The sequence below is a fragment of the Phoxinus phoxinus genome, assembly GCF_949152265.1.
Source record: "Phoxinus phoxinus genome assembly, chromosome: 14".
Classification (NCBI taxonomy): Eukaryota; Metazoa; Chordata; class Actinopteri; order Cypriniformes; family Leuciscidae; genus Phoxinus; species Phoxinus phoxinus.
The window spans coordinates 30,268,381-30,283,077 of NC_136889.1; the positions used below are offsets into that span (position 1 = coordinate 30,268,381).

General features: G+C 36.4%; 2 protein-coding genes across 4 annotated transcripts in view; one reads left to right on the forward strand and one right to left on the reverse strand.

Moving 5' to 3' along the window:
- The window catches only part of dlk2 (delta-like 2 homolog), a 528,840-nt gene that overhangs the window by 177,168 nt on the left and 336,975 nt on the right, over window positions 1-14,697 (reverse strand). The gene's annotated exons all lie outside the window — the stretch shown is intronic.
- Window positions 1-14,697, forward strand: part of tjap1 (tight junction associated protein 1 (peripheral)) — a 121,768-nt gene that overhangs the window by 97,200 nt on the left and 9,871 nt on the right. For all 3 annotated transcript variants that reach the window (XM_079634635.1, XM_079634636.1, XM_079634637.1), the window contains 2 exons: window positions 10,401-10,508; window positions 13,076-13,159. In XM_079634635.1, the coding sequence (XP_079490761.1) occupies window positions 10,401-10,508; window positions 13,076-13,159 (192 nt within the window). The remainder of the gene's footprint in view (window positions 1-10,400; window positions 10,509-13,075; window positions 13,160-14,697) is intronic.

The window sequence follows — 14,697 nt, forward strand, 5'->3', positions numbered from 1 at the left end:
GCACAATTATCCATGAACTTGATAATGTTGATGATCTTGATAATGAGCTTTTATTAATTCATATAGGCTCTTGTCTGTATATATTTTTCCTCCCATAGACCCTATTATAAAGAAAACGCTTAACGTTAATGCAGTACAATAATGATAATAAAACTCAGTAGCTTATACACCTTATTGAACATGCAATGCCGCTATTGCACGTTAAGCGTTTTATAATGGTTTTCTATGGGTGTTGTTCATAATCTGATTTAATCTGCTTGCCTCTACAAAGTAGGCCTATGCTTTAAATGTAGGCCTATATTGTGTACTAAATTTGGTGCTAAAAACGGTTGTTGTCTGTTTTATCGGACTACTGCCATCTAGTGGTAGCAGGTTTTCTCAGACAGTGTGTGGATCGTTCAAGGCTAAACTGGCGAAAAGAAAGTCTCAAAATCCAAATGAATCGAATGAGATTGACTCAGAAAAGACGTCAATGAATGCACGCGTGTCACCTGATCCACACATGCACATCATCTTTGTTGCATGCGCAAATTATGATACACTAATACAAAAGAAAACATTTGTATTCACAAAAATGTCTCTATTTGTAAAAATGTCTATACATTCATTCAAGTTTGAACTTTGCACATGTTTTGTGTGTATTGCACTTGTTAATAATTTTGATACTATATTCATCCCATAGTCCTGCTACAAGCCCACTGAGTTTTGTTTACTTGCCAAATCTGACTCCCTTTTAACTCTTTCTGAATGTTTTTGTTGTATCGTGCTTTCATAGAGGAGCTGTGATAGGCAAATAATCAAGCCATGGATGATCATAGACACTGGCCTTGTTTCTTCCCACTGCTTTCATTTCATTGCAGTGTCGCCATGAAAAGTGACAATTCTTATTTTTTATGGAATATTGCACCCAAAAATGAAGATTCTGTGATTAATTACTCAGACTAGAATGTACATTTCCTGAAGAACATGTGATTGCTAAGGTAGGTGGTTACTAAGGTTTTCTGGGTGGTTTCTAGGCAGTTGCTAAGGTATTCTGGGTGGTTGCGAGGGTGTTCTGGGTGGTTGCTAGGCAGTTGCTAAGGTTTTATGGGTGGTTGCTAGGGCGTTTCTAGGTGGTTGCTAGGCAGTTCAGTGCGGTTGCTAAGGTATTTTTGGTGGTTGCTATGGCGTTACTTGGTGGTTGGTAGTTGTCACAGATGGTTACTATGGAGTTTTTATAGAGTACTTAAAATCTTTAGTAACGAGTGCCTTTAGTACGGCACTCATTTGGTGGTGAGATATGGCTTATTCATGTGTTTGTATGGTTGCTAGGCTACTTTATATGGTTGCTAGGGCATGCTTAGACTGTCAACTAGTCTTTGAATATCATCTCATAAATTATGAGTCAATCATTTGGCTTGTAAATGTTGTTTTATGGTTGCTAGGGGGCCCTAAGTGGTTGCCAGGGCGCGGCTATGAAGTTATTAAAATCTTTAGTAACGAGTGCCTTTAGTACGGATTCTTTCCAAATCCGTAACACTTTCGTTCATCTTCGTAACACAAATGAAGATGTTTTTTGATGGAATCTGAGAGCTTTCTGTCCCTCCATTGACAGCTACGCAACTACCACTTTGACGCTTTAAAAAGTTCATAAAGAGATCGTAAAAATAATTCATATGAATTGAGCGGTTTAGTCCAAATTTTCTGAAGAGACACAATCGCTTTTATGATGAACAGATTTAATTTAGTTTTACGGGTTTAGAACGACATGAGGTCGAGTAATTAATGACAGAATTTTCATTTTTGGGTGAACTAACCCTTAAAAAAATAAGGGATCTAAACGGGGGTTTCGCAGCAATGTCATAGAAGAAACATTTTTGGCAGTTCTTAAGAGAACCATATTTCATAGTGTGAAGAACATGTTTCCACTATAAAGAACCCTTTGTGCAATGGAAAGTTTCTATGGATGGTAAAGGTTCTTCATGGAACTTTAAAAACCTTTATTTCAGGTGTATAATACTTTTTCATATACCAATTATTTTAAAATTCACCTTAAAGGTTGTGTAGGTAAGAATTGTCTAAAGAACTTTTTTTCAAATTGGTTTAAACTGTCTTTATATACAATACATAATTAAAATGTAAGTACTTTGAAAAAGAGAGTATAAAAATTGAGTGACTATAGTGTATTTAATCTTCAAAAAACATAGCTCATTAATTCCTACCAGGACGAAACAAGTGATTGGCTTGTGCGACTGTCACTCTCCGTCGCCATGACTACCGCCGCTATTACTGGCTCGGTCCACGTGCGCGCAGTCGCGCTCCCGTTTTTAGGTGGGAGTGAATGGAATTAATGAGCTGTGTTTATTGAAGATTAAATACACTAGAGTCACTCAGTTTTTTATACTCTCTATTTCAGAGTACTTGCATTTTAATTATGTATTGGTATATAAAGACAGTTTAAACAAATTTGAATAAAAGTTTTTTTTAGACAATTCTGACTTTGACTACCTTTAAATGTACAAAAAATATGATCAACATGACAATACATTTTTTTTTTTTTGATTATTCCTCTAAGTGGATTAAAGATTTTTAAGCATTGCTGTTAAATGTCCAATTTATTTATGGATCAGACAGAACTCGGCGTGTTTTGCATTATTATTATTTTGCTATAAAAGCTTTGTTTGGCTGAAAATGTGCTGTGCTTTTAGAGCTCTACCAAACACAGACAAAGACAAAGTACTTTTCAGAGAACAATCGAGAGAGAGAGAGAGAAAAAAAAGAATAACATCAAAAGCTAAAGATTGAATAAATGTACAAATTTGTCCCTAAGCCTCTTTCCCTTCATAGAGAATAAAACAATTCCCACTGGATCTTCATAATACATCATAATAACCGTCAAAAACTGCAGTCGTCGTCCGACAATGTGATTCAATTAGGATGAATGCGATATAAAGATTATTTAAATGTGATTGCGCATCACAGAAAGAGTGCGTCATGTGTTCAGTGAGATGCATTTATTAAAATATCTTGGGAAACTGCAGTTGGATTTCATATTTTATTTAAGCCGATATGAATCTAAATGTCCCCTCGACGCTGCCCTTTTCCAGTATCGCTCAAATGAAAATTGAATCAAACATGCATCTATGATAAGTTATTTTAGGAGTCTTTGGTCTCTCTTAGGTGGTCTGCACAATGATCTCTAGTAATTGAGCACGGCTGGAAGAGTCCCGAATGATCCGCTCGCTGTTAATCACGTCTGATGGCTCCGCGCGTGTGTAAGGACGGCATGTATTTTCATTTCCTCCGTTCTGCGTGGTGAGCTCTGCACAAGGCTTTGTCAATCACAGGTGGGACAGGTGGTGTTCTGCTCCGTAATCTCTGGCAGGACGGGATTATCCCATCGACCTGTTCAGCACAGGTGCTCTCAGGACATCAGCTCATCCCCCCAGACACACGCAGCAATGATCATTTATATATGTCATTTCAGAAAGAGCATTATAAAATAGATCTGCTCTTGGTTGCTGATTGGTTAATACAGCGTATTCAATGATTGAAACGAATTTTTACTATGATTGAACTTTTGTTTGCATTGAAGTGCACATTTTGTTTTTGTTCTTCTACATTGTGAATATTGTCTCAGCTGGAGTGGTTATATATATCGGTGGTTATATATATATATATATTGTATATATACACGCACACACACGTAATAATAGGCTATATATGTATAAATATATATGTCTACCGGTGTGTGTGTGTGTGTATGTATGCATGTATGTATATATATATATATTCATATATATGATTTTTTTTAGTTTTCATTTAAGTTTTACAAATTTTATGTGCTTTTGTTGTTTTTATTAGTTTTTGTTAATGCATTAATGTTAACTGACAAAGCAATATATTTGATACAGTATTTATTGATCTTTGTTAATGTTAGTTAATAAAAATACAACTGTCCATTGTTCTTGAAAGCTCAAGTCTAGTAAATAATATTAACAGATACAACTTTTGATTTTAATGTGTTAGTATATGTTGATCTGTCCATTAACTAAAATTAATAAATATAGTTTTCGATGTTTGTTTGTGTTATCTAATGTTAACATATGAAACCTAATGTAAATTGTTACCGTTTTTTTTTATATTTCTATTTAGCTTTTATTTATGTTTATTTCAGTTTTAGTTAGTAGTAATACTTTTAGGACTTCAATTTCAACGTATTTTGTTTAGATGGCAAGTGAACATTTCACAAATTTAATTAAAATGTTTTCTTCTAATATATTTTTTGTTTTATTTTAGCTTTATTTCAATTACAGGATACTAATTTATAACTGATGACAACGTGGTGATTTAGTGTGCATATATAATGTGTCTTTCTCATGGATAATTTCTATCTTTTTCCTTTTTTCTTGTCTGTACTTGTCTTTCTCCCATTTGCTCACCATCTTATATTTGCAGACATACAGGTTAATAAAAATACAAGAATAAACACAATATTAAATCTTTCTCTTCCTTTCTTTCCTCCTTTCCTCTCCCCTCATGCTGCCTTGTGACTCGGGTATTTCACCACCATCATCATCTTCATCTTCATCATCCTCAGGCTGCCATCAGTCAAACTTGGGTCTATGCAGTTGCGTTCTCATTCTTTCTATTTATCCATTTCCTTCCGTCAGTCTCTGTTCTCCTAATAAGTATCTCTGTGGATCCCATTCCCATGAGTCATTGCATCTCTTTCCTGTCTCCTCTCCTTTCTCCCTGCAGTAGACGGCTGGGTGTAGATGTGGCCATGTGCATGTGCGCAGGGGGATTCTGGGATACATGCAGCAGTCCAAATGTTTCACTCAGTGGTTAAAATGCACAACTTGGAGAACACTGTAAGAAAAGCTGTGGATTACAAATCATATGTTAAGCTCTTTAAGGGCACTGCGAGATGGAAAGGCTATCGGTGAGCAACGGCATCGCTTCCAGAAGGTCATTATGAAGCGTTCTGGACCAGCGGCCGCACACACGCGTTCAGCCTTGTTGACACCGGAAGTGTTTTTCCTGTTAATTTTCTCCTCCGGCATTTAAAGAAACAGTTCAGTAACAAATGGGCTTTATGCACAGCTGCACTACTTCCAGAACTTTAGCCAGCTCCTTTGTTTCCTGTCTGCCATTATTGGACAAACTGATTAATCCAGGTGTGCCTGACCAACAACAATAATCAGACACACCTGGATTAATCAGTTTGTCCAATAATGGCAGACAGGAAACAAAGGAGCTGGCTAAAGTTCTGGAAGTAGTGCATCTGTGCATAAAGTCCATTTTGTAGTCTTTGACCAAACCATCCGGCTCCTAACTGAATCTCACTTTTTGTAAAAAAAAAAGTAAAAAAAAAAAGTAAAAAAAAAAAAAGGTAGTGGCAGAAAAGAAACCAAACTTATTGACCCACTCATCCCATAAATAGGGCTTTATGAAATCAGTTTTATTTTTTCCCAGATTCAGTTTTATTTTATTTATTTATTTATTTTCATTTTTCCCGTTTTTATTTTTCTGGATTCCTTTTTAATTTTAGTAATCAAAATGCATACCGGTAATTGAAATAATGAAACTCATACAGTTTAACAATCATTTATTAAAAGTTTAACAAAGAATTGCATTTTTAGTGACCTATGAAATAGGTGTTTTAGTGTTTTCAGATTATGAAATGTTCTGGATTCTGAATAATTGCATTAATAATTTGTAATAATTTAATGGTTTAATTAAATTGTATTACCATAATCAAAAAGCATGCCTAATCAATTAAATTCATAAAACTTTAATTTTTTAAGTTTGTATTGCATTTTAATGTACAATAAGGCCCTATGTTTTTTTTTTGTTTTTTTTTCAGAAATGTTGTTGTAATCTTTAGGATATGGGTAGTGTAGTACTTCCCCCGTAAAATTGTTCTCGTCTTGAAACATTTACAGCTAAAATGTGATTTCTGGATGGAGAAAATGAATGGGATTTTTACTTTTGGATCCTCACTGTTTGCTCACATACATGGGCTGTCAGCGGAAAATAGTCCTTATTGTTAATGAACAATATTCTCTTTATAGCTGCACGTGAGAATTTTGCAGCGATGTTTGTCAAAATAACATTATGATTCAAAATAAATTGTAAGTAACCCATGTCTTTGCTTATAGGCTGAACCAAACATGCATATTATATTAAACATGCATATATATTTCCTAAATTAAGGATGTTTTCTTAGTCAATTATGAAAACCTGAAGCTCTCTGTTGACACTTAGTTGGCATTTTGACCACTTGACTACAGCTTTGGATGGTGTGAATGCAGCTGTTAAACTGATACAACACTTTCTGTCCCTGTCTCCCGTAACTGTCAGATGTGCTGTGCTTTAGACTGGCTGTTTCATTGCCTTAGTTACTCGTGGACTGCATCATGCTGAACGGCTTCCCTCAACTCTCTTTTATTGGTCCACATTGTCCGCTTCCGTCAAACGGTGACTATACAGATAATTGCTTTGTTATGAACATGCCAAGCTCCCGATTAAGGGTCACAGTTTCTCTCTACTTTTCCTCCGTGTCTCTGTCTCCACTTAATCCAAGAGCCGACAGGACTGAAGTGTGTCTTAAGTAGCGACGCTTCTGCTAAGTGTGTTCTCTTTAAAGTTCTCTGAAGAGCTTTTGTTCAGTCGTTTTAGCACGAAGACATTTGTGACTTTGCCATCGCAGCAGGAGTGTAGTGTCCTCAGACAACACTCATCCTCAATTAGAAAAACACGGAAGTCCGACAGAAGACGTTTTAGGTGTGTAAGTGTATATTGCTATGGCGTTCTCCTTCAAGTCCCTTCACTGTCTGTCCGATGTAGTGTTGTCACGGTACCAAAATTTCAGTATTCGGTGCCGATACCTGTGAAAATCCACGGTTCTCGGTACCAATTTCGGTACCAAAGCTAATTTAGATTAAATTTGCATATATTAAAGTGTACATCCATTTGTTAGACAACATTAGATAAAATGACCTAACAATAGTTATACACTGAAGCAATTATTCTCCTTGGGGTAATTTAAAAATGTAGCCTATACTAATACATTTTTAAAATCAAAAGTTTTATCTGTTCATGAACAATCAAGTGTTTGTATTAAATAACATTCACAAACATACATTAATGTTGTAAAAATATATTGTTCACTCAATGTGTTGATGTTAAGGCATTAAGTAATGTTAATGAATGGTATCTTATTGTAGTGTTACCAACTAAACAGGAGATAAAACGTGTTTTATTTGACTGTCTTTTTATTTAATCCAAAACTGCGTTCATATTTAAAAGGCCTTTTAAACTAGATACAATACATTCAGTGAGATGCACTTCAATGCATCTCAACAGGTCATGTGACAAAAACCAGCGGCCTTTCCGTAACAACATGGAAAGCTCGGCCGAACAGCTGATCATCGCTGTACAGGGCGGCTTTTTATTTCTCATCTCAATGAATATATCTAGTAGTAAAGCTAATGCAAGGGCTAGAAATCAATTAATTATTTGATGATACTTCCTCGTCATCATGGAGAGCGCAGTTTGCACCGCTTTCTCCTCTCCACAAGCGCGTGCTCTCCCGTTGCGTCTGCCGTTGCTATGCAACCATGAACAGAGGCGCGCCTGGAAAACGAATTTGTACGCGCAAAAAAACGCGCTGTGAACGGCTCTTTCCTCCTCTCTGGTCAACAAGTAGATTCAGAGCCACCGCATTAGTAGCGCCGCCGGTCGCCATGTCTCAGTGTGTTTATGAAGAGGACGCAACTGTGCACCTTTCGGACAGCGCGTCAAGAACCGGATTAACCCGATACTTCGGTACCACCGGTAGGTAACGTTACTTAAGAAAAGCTGGTACCGTAACCATTTCATTTTTTTAGTACCGAAATGGTACCGAAGTACCTGGTCTTTTGACAACACTAGTCCGATGCATGTTGAAAGTACATTCTCGTTCCTGCAAGCTCGATGATGTTATTCTTTCCATGAAACTTAAAAGTAAATCTTCAACAACAGCTCATAGTGACCATCAAAATATTGCATATGACGTGTACAACAAGCTCCAAGTCATCTGAAGGAATATGATGTGATTGTACTAGTGCTGGGCAACGATTAATCGCGATTAATTAATTTTTTCAAAATAAAACTGTTTGTTTACACATAATACATGTGTGTGTTACTGTGTATAATTATTTTGTATACATAAATACTCACATATGCATGTATACATTTAAGAAATATTTGCATGTATATACATTTATACATAATTTATATTATATTTAAATAACACATTTTTCTTAAATATATACATGCATGTGTGTGTATTTATATATACAAAATAAGCATACACAGTAACACACACATATATTATTTAAACACAAACTTTTATTTTGGATACGATTAATCGTTGCCCAGCACTAGATTTTACGGGGAAAAAAAGCTCTTCATTATGTGTTTATAAACTGCAACACATGATCCAGTCCAGACCAATGAGAACTGAAGATTATTAGTGAATAACAATCATCTTTGTTATATACTACTAACTGTTATATACTAGGTGTGTATCGGTGCATACATTCAGGCGACGAATACAGTGAGTCACCACTATAATCCAGAAGGGCGCGCGTGCGGTAATGCAACACTGTTTGCTAACAGCCACAACAGGAAAAAGAGCAGAAGAAGAAGAGATGATCTGTGAGCAACCCAAAACAAGAGTTTAGATGCAAGAGCTTGCTAGTGGCCTATACGCATACATTTTTGTGACGCGCTCAACAAACTTCACGGAAAGGAAACCATGACGGCTGAAAGTATCCTGTTTGTTTTCTTTATTTTACAAAAGCACAATGTTTTGTTTTTATTGTGAGTGTGGACAAATAAAAATAGACCCTTTACATGTCCTACTCTTATCTCTATTACCATAAATGACGGAGTATTTGAAGTTGTTTAGTTTTTAGTTTGTTTTTATTTGATGGGGACAAAGCATGTTAATGAACATTTATACAAAATACACAATGTAAACAAGCCAGATTACAGCAACATTGCTAATTTACGTCCGCAGTCCCTAACTTTAACTTTTAAGTCTAAAGGAGGCTGTACTGTAGAAAGTACCTCAGGGAGGACTGAATGCCGCTAAGTGGAACAAAGTGTATGTTCAAAATAAATTAAAAGAAACCTAACGTTGGGGATTTGTTGCTATTTCCTGTTGTACCAAACTCTCATTGAACCGTGACCCCAAAACCCAAGGGGGTAATCCATCCGCCGGAAACCGAAGCTTCCCCGGGGGCCGCCATTGGCTATCAAGCCATCACCTGCTGTTAGCATCCCATTGACTCCCATTTTGACGTCACTGACAGCGAATAACTTTACATCTGAGGCGTTTATCTCAGGCGTTTAAAGACTCCATTTGTCCATTATTTATTTCTAAAGAAACACGACAATCTATAAAAGGCTCCATTACCTTGTATCTTACGTTATGGCCCCGTAGAAGCCGTTTTTGTAAAAATAGGCTAACGATTGCGTCATACCCACTCGACTCTGTCACACAGTTGAGAAATTACCGTATAGACCGGCGGAGAAGACCGCAAGCAGTCGGGGGGATGTGGAGGCATAAAGTCTGATAAAGTCAAGGCAGAAGCCCATAGAGAGTCATAAAGTTGCTCCTGCTGCTAGCTCATGGACAGCTAATGCTCACGCTCTTCGTCTCTGCGAGATTCGGAAGGGAATGATTCAGATTTCTCTCGGCACAGCTACTAGAAGACTGACAGCTGTCAGACAGGTTGCTCACGTCACATCTACGTCGTCAAGCTCAGTTTGAGCCTGCGCAGTTCGCCTGGCGATCAGGAAGTGAGTGCTTCACTTTTCTCCTTTGAAACCTATGCCAAAACCGAGGTATGTACCGAACGGTGACTTCTGTGTACCGTTACACCCCTATTATATACACAATATAGCATAAGAGACAAAAAAACAAACATTAATGGGATAGTTCACCCAAATGGAAGTCAATGGGGTCCATCAACTGTTTGGTTTCCGACATTGTTAAAAAAAAATAGTCCGACATTGAAAAAAATCTAGCTTGTGTTTGGAAGCAAAAGTTGACTGTTCAAAGATAGACCAAATTGGACAGAAAGATTGGAGACTCAAAGGAGACGACACGTCGAGAGACTGTGATGCTTATTTCCCATGAGATTCAGCAGAGTGATTATGACTCCTTGCCGTCTTTGTTTTCTCATGGGATGCAGCTCATTCCTGGGCTCTTTGGATGACTGTTTCTTTGCAGCCGGTGCCATGTCAGCAATGATATTAGGACTGAAGGAAAAGTTGGCTAAAATGGCCACTTGGTTACCACAGTTTTATAAGATACGAGACCTTTTACATTTAAGTTTACATGAATGTCCTTTTTCTCCTTACAGCTCCGTAAAGTGGAAAGAGACAAGAAAACCATGGATCAAGAGATAGTGGAGCTCACAAATAAACTCGTGGACGCCAAAAATACTATCGACAAGCTGGAGGAACTGAATGTAGGTGCAATATCAGAGCTTTGTGTGTGTGTGTGTGTGTTTGAGGCATGTTTCGGGCTAGAGTTTTCAGAGCCGGGATTGATAACTACTGGAGCTGAAAATTGAAAGTTGCATGAGGAGGATCTGCGCTGAGTTTTCACCGAAGTCTTCTGTCAGATTACAGAAATGATGTCTGGCTTATGGAGCTTTACTGGGGAACACGAGTCTCCTGCACATAAACAACAACACTCACACACTATACACTAGAACTGCGTTTCTACATCAAATACTGCCTGTTTTAAATACTATGGCACTGGTTGTATAGGAAAGCCCTTTATTTATATTAGGAGATTTGATTCGCATTATATAAACACTCTTCGCATTCAAGTAATTGACACCGGACTGTAAATTAGCAGACAGTATCCTGGCGGTGGGTTTTTAAGATGGTAACTCCATGAGGAATAACAGAGCAGGTAGTTGTGAAATGGGCCTTTATTACACCCCGTGTGTGAAACGCTGCCACAGGGAACCAATTATAGCGCTGAAGAAGCTGATATCCGTCTGTTTGCGGTGTTTAAACCGAGCGCTTCCTTTCTTTATACAGAGAGAGCACACATCAATCACGGCTCATTCCTCTGAGGTTAATGTCGGGAGAATTTATTTCCCCCTTAATAAGCTTTTTTAGTTATAAATCCTGAAGAATTTTCCTTGTTTTACTTGCAAATTGTCAGTGAAAGATTTGGACAGAACTACTCATTATTATTATTTATTTATTTATTTCTCTACATGTTAGAGAAGTTGTTCTCAACCAGGGGGCTCGGCAGACTTTCGATGGATCCTTGATGAATTTATATTATTTAAAATAATGCAAAACGTATTTTAATTGACCCCTCGATTCACTTGTTGTTTCCTTTGAAAAACCACAAACCAGTGTTCCCATAGTCTTTGAAAACCATAATATGCGAGGTGTCCTAAGACCTGGAAAAGTTTGTCTTTATTCACATATCTATATTTATTATTTTACAATCTATATATGAATCTATATTTTACTAGTTAATATGCCTAGCTTTATTGTGGATAAATTGACAAAAAATATTTTAAAAACATTATCCAATTAATCACAAACAACTGGAAGAGTCATATAAGTTCATGTAAAAAGTAGGAACAATAAGTTTATAAAATAAATCAAATCTGTTTAATTAGTGTTTTAGTTTAGTTGTGTTTTTTTGGAGCGCCCACGGATTAAAATAAGTTTTGAAAACCAAACTAACGCTAAGAGGCCTTTAATATTGTTGTCCTAAAGGTTGAGAACCATAGAGAATGTTGGAGTAATAATGAAGTCATCAAAATATTGAAATGAAAGCATTGATCACACAGTGGAAAAAATGCTACATGAAAAATTTCTTATATTCAAGCTTCTTCTTTGCCTAGACACACTTGTTGGCTGCGTTTGCTTCTATTCAGTCTATATATATATATATATATATATATATATATATATATATATATATATATATATATAAATACAGCAAAAACAGTAATGTTGTGAAATATTTTTACAATTTAAAATAATTGTTCTATTTGAATATATTTTAAAATGTAATTTAGTCCTATGATCAAAGCTGAATTTTCAGCATCATTACTCCAGTCTTCAATGTCACATGATCCTTCAGAAATCACTCTAAAATGCAGATTTGCTGCTCAAGAAACATTTATTATTATTATTATTATTATTATCAATGATGAAAGCAGTTGTGTAGAATTTCTTTTCAGGATTCTTTGATGAATGGAAAGTTCAAAAGAACAGCATTTATCTGAAATGGAAAGCTTTTGCAATATAATATTTTGACACTTTTGATAAATTTAAGGTTCCTTGCTGAATAAAATTATTACCGGTAATTTCTTTCCAAAAAAAAAAAAAAAAACCTCTTACTGACCCCAAACTTATGAACGGTAGTGATAATGTTTACTAAAGCTTTTCTATTTTTTTTTTCTATTCATCAAATAATCCTTATCCAATTAATCACAAACAAGAGTCTTGTAAATCCATTGGTTAAAAACTAGGAACAATAAGCTCCAAAATCTGGAATATATATAGTTTTTCAGTTTAATTAGTGTTTTAGTTATAGTTGAGCGCCCACAGATTAAAATAAGTTTTAAAAACCAAACAAACGCTAAAAGGCCTTTAATATAGTTGTATTAAAGGTTGAGAACCGCTATGTTCGAGTAATAATGAAGTCATCAACATACTGAAATGAAAGTATTGATCACAAAAAATGCAAAAAAAATGCTAAATGAAAACTCTTATTGACACACTTGTTGGCTGCTTTTCCTTCTATCTAGTCCAACTCGTGTGTGTGTGTGTGTGTGTGTAGCTCAATAGATTTGTAATGGTTTTGTAACGTACATCCAGTCAGCGGTTTCCAAACTTTTGACTGATACTCTATCTTCTTTCATAACTGAGAATTTCTGTTCATTTTAAGGAAAGTGTCATTCCAAAAAAGTTGACTGATGACTTTTCTTTATTTGATGCGTCTCATATCTGTTCCCCTGACACTTTCTTGTATCCATTTTCTGTCCTCATTCAGGAACGCTATCGGCAGGATTGTAATTTGGCAGTGCAGCTGTTGAAGTGCAATAAATCGCATTTCAGGAACCACAAGTTTGCTGATGTAAGTAATAGGATCTGTTCCTCATAAGAAACTAGTTTTCAGCCACATCCCCTCCCATATTTTAAGGAATCGTTCACCAAAAATTTAAATTCTGTCATTTTACTCATCTCATATCGTTTCATTGTTGTAAACAGTGTTGCCATACATCAGCTTTGTTTGCGAAAAAGCATCCGGGTGTACACGGACAATAATACAAGTATCAAATATGATCTCCTGAAATGTAAATATGATTTCTGAGTAAGATTATTGTAGATTTGAAAATCATGCTTTTCCCCATTATTGTTGAATCAAGAAAAGATTCGTGGACGCTCTAACGTAGATCGAATGCTTGGTCTTTTTTTTACTTAATTTAAAGGGGCCGCAAAGCAAACAAGCACGTCGATCGTTATTTTCGCCGAAAATTTATCGATGGGAAGAACTTAACAATTATAGTGACCTGTTTGCTAACAAAATAAACCAATTAAAAGCCATTTGTGTGGTGTGGCTTTTGTGTTCATGGTTAAGTGCTATTCTAATTTGCATTCCTGCTGAAAAACAAGCGTTCTAGCACGAAAATCTTGCCTATAAATAGTGTTGCGCACCTTATCAAATGCAAATGATCAACCTCTCCTCTATTTAGCTTGGGAACTAATGTGGTCGGAACCAAAGTTTACAGGACTGTGTTCCCTGGAATCCTCTCAAACGGAGCACTTCTAGTTTCCGATTGGTTGCCGCCGAACCGCGTCATAGCTCATTACCATAAAGTTGACCTGACTTCAACTCTCCTCGTCGCTCTCGCCGTCCAAGACGCGCCGCCCTCGCCGCCGGATCTCATTGAAAATGAATGACTTCCGGCCACTTTGACGCTCTTGCCGGCGGCGGTGTGAACGCACAGTAAGGATTGAGCTTATATACACCACTGAGGGTCTTAGTTACAACTTCCTTGTAAGGTAGCAAAACATGTTTAATGGAACGTGTACCTCATGCTTACACATGGCACAATCCACTTTCCATATTAAGAAACTATCCTCCGGTGTATACATTAGTGGTACATTTGCATCAGAACATTCCTTTCCTTGTAAATGCCAACTGAAGTATCATCACCAGTGGAATATGTTACATTGTACACATACTTATAAATATAGCTCATCCCATATCTGTCATCAGCACACATGTACAACATACTCTGACTTCACAAAATACATTATGAAAATTAACAACGAAAAATAATGCCAAATAATAACATTAAACAGTAAATTTTTAGTCTTCAATTATAACAAAATACTGTCACTTTCGGTCTATTCCGCACACAAAGCTATAATATGGCTTCCGAAGACTGGGAATATGATTTATATTGTTTGTCCTTTTTTGAGTTTGACATTTCATTCTACATGTATGTAAAAGAGCAGCTCAGACTTTCTGCTAAACATCGTCTTTTGTGTTTTTCGGAAGAAAGCTGATATAAAACTGATATTGACATGGCATGAGGAGTAAAGGATGACATAATTTTCATTTTTGGCTACTACTACCCCTTCCGCAGAGGACTTGTTGGAGTCTGA